General features: G+C 39.5%; 1 protein-coding gene across 1 annotated transcript in view; it reads left to right on the top strand.

Annotated features, from left to right (window-relative positions):
- Positions 1 to 5286, top strand: part of LOC116381648 (synaptic vesicle membrane protein VAT-1 homolog) — a 10673-nt gene extending 5387 nt beyond the window's left edge. The window contains exons 3-6 of the mRNA XM_031843949.1: positions 1941 to 2111; positions 2322 to 2411; positions 2755 to 2993; positions 3969 to 5286. Coding sequence (XP_031699809.1) covers positions 1941 to 2111; positions 2322 to 2411; positions 2755 to 2993; positions 3969 to 4196 — 728 coding nt within the window. The 3' untranslated portion in view covers positions 4197 to 5286. The remainder of the gene's footprint in view (positions 1 to 1940; positions 2112 to 2321; positions 2412 to 2754; positions 2994 to 3968) is intronic.

Here is a 5286-nt window from a genome sequence, read left to right as displayed (position 1 = left end):
CACATTAACAAGTAAATATGTCTCATTTGCTGTTGAGAATTTAGTATTTGAATAACCAAGTTGCTCGTGGAGTATTTTTTTTTAATCGCAGAAGGATGGAAATCATTTATATGCATTTTCTAAAACGCGATGTTGAGAGCATATCCATTGCCTCTCAACATGGTGACGGCTGAGCAATGCAGTGAGTACACAATGAGTACATTTTAAGTCTTAAATCTTTTAAGATTTATGCTTAATATGTTTTTTTTAAATTAGCGCTATGTGTCTGCTTTCACAACTTGAAACAGCAAATGCTGTGAATTTAAGAACTTTTTATTATTTTTATTTTTATTTTTATTGCAGCCAACGATGCTGAAGCTACAAAAAATTAGAGGTGCATGACCAAGTGCTTCGTCAACTTTCGGAGCCTTCACACTCGATGCTACAACTGTGATGGTGCCATTGTTTGTTGCGCTGGCTTTGTTACGTCGAGCAAAAACCGAGCTTCAGCTGCGACCTTCCTGTGAGCTCTGCGACGGCCGCTAGCGAGCCGGTAGGGCACGCTCACATTCAAAACATAGAACTTTTTTTTTATTATTCTAGTAGAGACCCACGACTTCCCAAATATATCAATTATGTCCAGCTGAAAATATGGATAACATGATTCAAACATAATTCAGAGTTGGAACAAGCTGAAAGAGAATAAATACAGTATTATTGTCAAACAGTCGGAATAAGATTTTTCAGCCTTTGAGATACTTTGATATGAAAAGGGGCAAGCTGGATTTGAATGGGTTGAAAGGTTATATATGCACAGTAGATTTCACAGTGGTGGGATTATGGTCATACTCATTTCTAATGTCTCCACTGACAGTTGTGGTATTACACCCAGTTCTTCAGTGGTTTGTGATGTGATTTTAGGGAAACCTTGAAAGACAGAGGAACAAACAGCTGAAATACTGGACGGTTGACATTTTATTCACTTTCTACAGTGGTCTCCGGTTGGCCACATTCTTATTTTAGCTTAAAAAATCGGAATAAATTCCTGATAGATCATGCATTACCTGTGCTGTGCTATGTTCTGTTCTGTTTTTAACCTGAGCAGTAGACACACACCCTCAGATGTTCCCCTCTTGAGGGTGTGACAGCAATAAAGCCTTTCAGACGGGCGGTGAAACAACTTCACAACACTATAGTGTGTACTTCAGTTAATAAGGGTAATTATGAGCCTGTTGTGAGTGCTTGGAATTTTCAAATTATAATATATGTATGTTTATAATGCATTAGAGACATGTGCGTCATAGAAAGTGTTACCACAATTCTTCATGCCGATTGTTTTATCATCTTTAGCTTTTGTTTATTTGAAGTTATTTATCATATGCTTAAAAGATAGCTGTGTTTATCAACCACACTCGACTCCAAGTATACAGGTCAGTTAATATCAGCATCCACCATCAGGGTCCAGAGCTCTCCTGCATTTCCCCCCCCCCCCCCCCTCTCTAAGGCCACGTTTCAGTGTCGAATGTGTGTGTGGGTGGCTGTGTCAGCTGACGTCTATGAATCAGCCACACGAGGCCATGGTGGAGGAGAGGGCAGGAAGGATTACTGGTGAGCTTGCACACCCAGGCAGCCATTATTGTGAAAACCCTTTCACTGTCCAGAAAACACTGTCTGCTGTTGCAGCTGTTTGTTCCTCAATCTTTCAAAGTTTCAACCACCCTAAAATCACATCACCAACCGCTGTAGAATTAAGTGTAACATCACTTCTTTCACTGGAGGTATTAGAAATGAATCGAACCCAACACTGTTACACTGTTATCTACAGAACACGTGGTACTTTTTAGTTTAACCCCATTAAAATCCAGTCTTCCCCTATATATGTCCTATAAGTATCTCAAAGGTGAACATTGAAATGCCTGCAGTCACCTTTCTGACTTCAGTTTGATTCTGCACATCTATAGGTGGTGTTGGAATCGCTGTCACCCAGCTGTGTCAGACTGTGCCAGATGTGACTGTTTTTGGCACGGCATCAGCCACCAAACATGAGACAATTGCCCAAGGCGGCGTAACTCACCCCATCGACTACCGCACCAAAGACTACATGGAGGAAATTCGCAAAATCAGCCCGAAAGGTGAGAATACACACAACTGCTTGTACTGCCAGTTGTCGTGTTTCGGCACAAAAAAAAGACATATTATTCTATTTAATGGTATGAATTTAATTGTATCAATATGTCAGTGTCTTTTGTTTCTTCAATAACAAGTTGATAAAGTGACATACAAAAATCCTTATCTTTATTTTTCCCCCCCTTTCATTCACTTCAAATTCTGTCTCTCTGCAGGAGTGGACATCGTCCTCGACCCACTTGGTGGTTCAGACACCCAGAAAGGCTTCAGTTTGTTGAAACCGTTGGGCACGCTTGTAGTCTTTGGTAAGTCACCCGGAAACAGAAACAAAATCTGTTCATACATTTCTTGAGTCTGCTTAAATGTAATTTTTACTTATTTTAATAAGGCAGTTTTTTGCATAATCCTATAAAAAATGAATAGACTTGAACGAAAGCTAACAAAGGTGGGAAGTAACTTAAGTACCCTTACTCAAGTACTATACATATTTAAGGTATTTTACTTGAGTATTTCCATTTCATGCTACTGTATACTCCACAGCAATTCAGAGGGAAATATTACACTTTTATCTGAAGATTTAATTTTTTCCAGAAGATGTATATAAATAGTTTTTATTATGTACACTGTTCTATTGTTTCGGCATTCTAGGTGCAGCCAATTGTGTGACAGGCCAGAAGAAGAACCTGTTGGCCATGGCAAAGACCTGGTACAACCAGCTCTCTCTCACCGCGCTCAAACTGATGCAGTCCAACAAGGCCGTCTGCGGCTTCCACCTGGGCTACATCACTGATGGGGAACTCATCAGCAGGACTATGTTCAAGCTGCTGGAGCTCTACGATCAGGGAAAGATCAAGCCCCGCATTGACTCATGCTATCACTTCGAGCAGGTTGGTTTAACCGTGTTTTACATCTAAAATGTGAAAGAGGTACTACTTTTTAAGCATGCTTGATTGCACTTTCTGGGCTGAGGTGAAACTGAATCTGCCTCTACAACTCTTAGAAATGAAAAGAAATAAAATGATGCATGATAACTATGAAAACAAAAGCTTAGCTTGGCACAAAGACTGGAAGCAAGGGGAAACAGCGAGCCTGGCTCTGGCCAAAGGTAAAAACAAATCTGCATACAACACAAGTTTTACACTTGTTTTTTTTTTTTTTTTGAGGATCAAACAAACAAGAGTCAGCCTAGCTGTTCCTCCCCATTTCCAGTCCTAATGCTAAGCTAAGCTAACCAGCTGCTGGCTGTGGCATCATCTTCTCATTTAAGCCTCGGCAAGAAAGTGAATAAGCTTATTTCCTAATATGTTGAACAATTTCTCAAGCTGCATAAGCTCAGCTGCTCAAAGCATTCACAGACATTCGATGGATGTACGTCACTTAAGAGGAGCTCCACTGAAGCTTCTTCTGCATCACAGCCTTCTGGTGTTTTCCTCTTTTCCATTACTCTCGATCACCCCCGTCAGATGAGTCGGTACTTAAGGGCCGTTGCTAGGTGACGGGTCTAAATTGTTGCCGTGGCATCCACTACTTACGGGGATATCTCAGTGTTTCTTGTTTCTCTGGCTCACTTCAAGGTTAGACAGGAGTGTGATGCAAAACAATGCTGAATTTGCGTCTGCGAGCAGGAAACAGACAAAAGCTAAGGCAGGAAATAATAGGAAGTGCAGATGACTTATGGCAGAGATACTAAGCGTAGATAGCCTGATCGGCCATTAGCGTGTGTATCATGTAGTCACTACAAATCTGGTGCAAATAATATTGTCTTTAGGAGACGGGAAAAGCAACACGGTAAAAAAATGCTTGACCTAAAATTAAGCAATACCAGTTTTGCACATCCGTTTCGCTCCTCTGTTTTCTGTCAGGTGACTGATGCCATGAAGCGCATGCACGAACGCCAAAACATTGGGAAAGTCATCCTTCTCCCTGAAGCAAAGGAGGAGGAGGAAGCAGCAAAGGAGGAGGAAGCGAAGGAGGAGGAAGCAGCGGAATCTAAGTCCAACCCCGAGCCGGTTGAAAATGTGGAAAAAACTGAAGCTGCCATCGACGAGAAGGAAGAAGAGGCCACAGAGGAAGTTAAGGCAGAGGATTGAGTAAGAGTGTTTATTTCAATGATGTTTTCAAGCACTTCCTGAACGAGTTAACTTTTGTTCGCTTTTCACAAAGAGAAGAAAAACAAGATGCCATGTAATCTTTGATTTTGTCAGTATTTTCAAATGTTTTTGAAGATTTTGTGGTGTGATATGTCTACAGTGTAGTGTCTATGTTGGGAATACTTTGGGAAAGTTTGTCATATATATATATATATATATATATATATGCTTCACTATATTGCAAAAAAAGGTCGACCTAAAAATTAAACATTTCCATTAGAAGATAACCGGCAAGTTTATATTTTGAGAATAATAGTGATTTTCACTTTGTTTGTTATTCATTGTGTTTTTTTTTCATTTTCATTCGTTTTGTTGCAGCTTTCTTAATTGATTGTGTTGCTGATTGCAAGGCACTTTTTCTTAACTGTGAGAAGAATGGCATCATTTTGTCAGTGATAGAATTTTGATGCATTTAAGATTTAAATAATGGCTTCATACATACCAGCCCTGGTTCTGATTCTTTGTATACTAACCTGAAATACATTTCCCTTTGTGCTTTTTCTTTAATCGGAGTCATCAAATCTGGCAAAGTGATTTGAATATAATCAAGATAAATTACCGAGTTTTGTTAACTCCTTTGATCCAGTTACAGATTATTAATTTGATGAAGTAATGAGTAACTGTAATCATATTTGCCAACCCTATTTTATCAGTAAACATTAGCGTAAGGCTTGTTAGGAATAGTAGTGATCGTTCTAGTTTCATGGGTTGTGATGCAAAACTCAAATTCCTCTTTCATGAATGTTGTTCGACAAAAGTCTCTCTTTGTATTCTAGTTCAAATTGTTGTATTTTTCTCTCATATTTGTGCCAAATTTAAAGTCAGCTTTCACTACTGCCACCAAGTCTGTGAATAACAATTAGCGGGACTTCCCTGTCTTGGCACTCGTTTGGGTTTTCTTCCAAACAATGTTGTGCTGAACTTGAGCTAAAACTGTTCGGCAAGCCATGTGAAGGCATCTCACCTCGATTGATTTAGCTGCTTTCTTAAATCCTACATTGCCTCTTCAAATAAAAAAAATATAAGTGTT

Source organism: Anarrhichthys ocellatus, unplaced genomic scaffold (assembly GCF_004355925.1).
Source record: "Anarrhichthys ocellatus isolate YVR2014 unplaced genomic scaffold, GSC_Weel_1.0 scaffold4, whole genome shotgun sequence".
Lineage (NCBI taxonomy): Eukaryota > Metazoa > Chordata > Actinopteri > Perciformes > Anarhichadidae > Anarrhichthys > Anarrhichthys ocellatus.
Note: the sequence above shows the minus strand (reverse complement) of the source record. Positions and strands in the feature narration are given on the sequence as shown.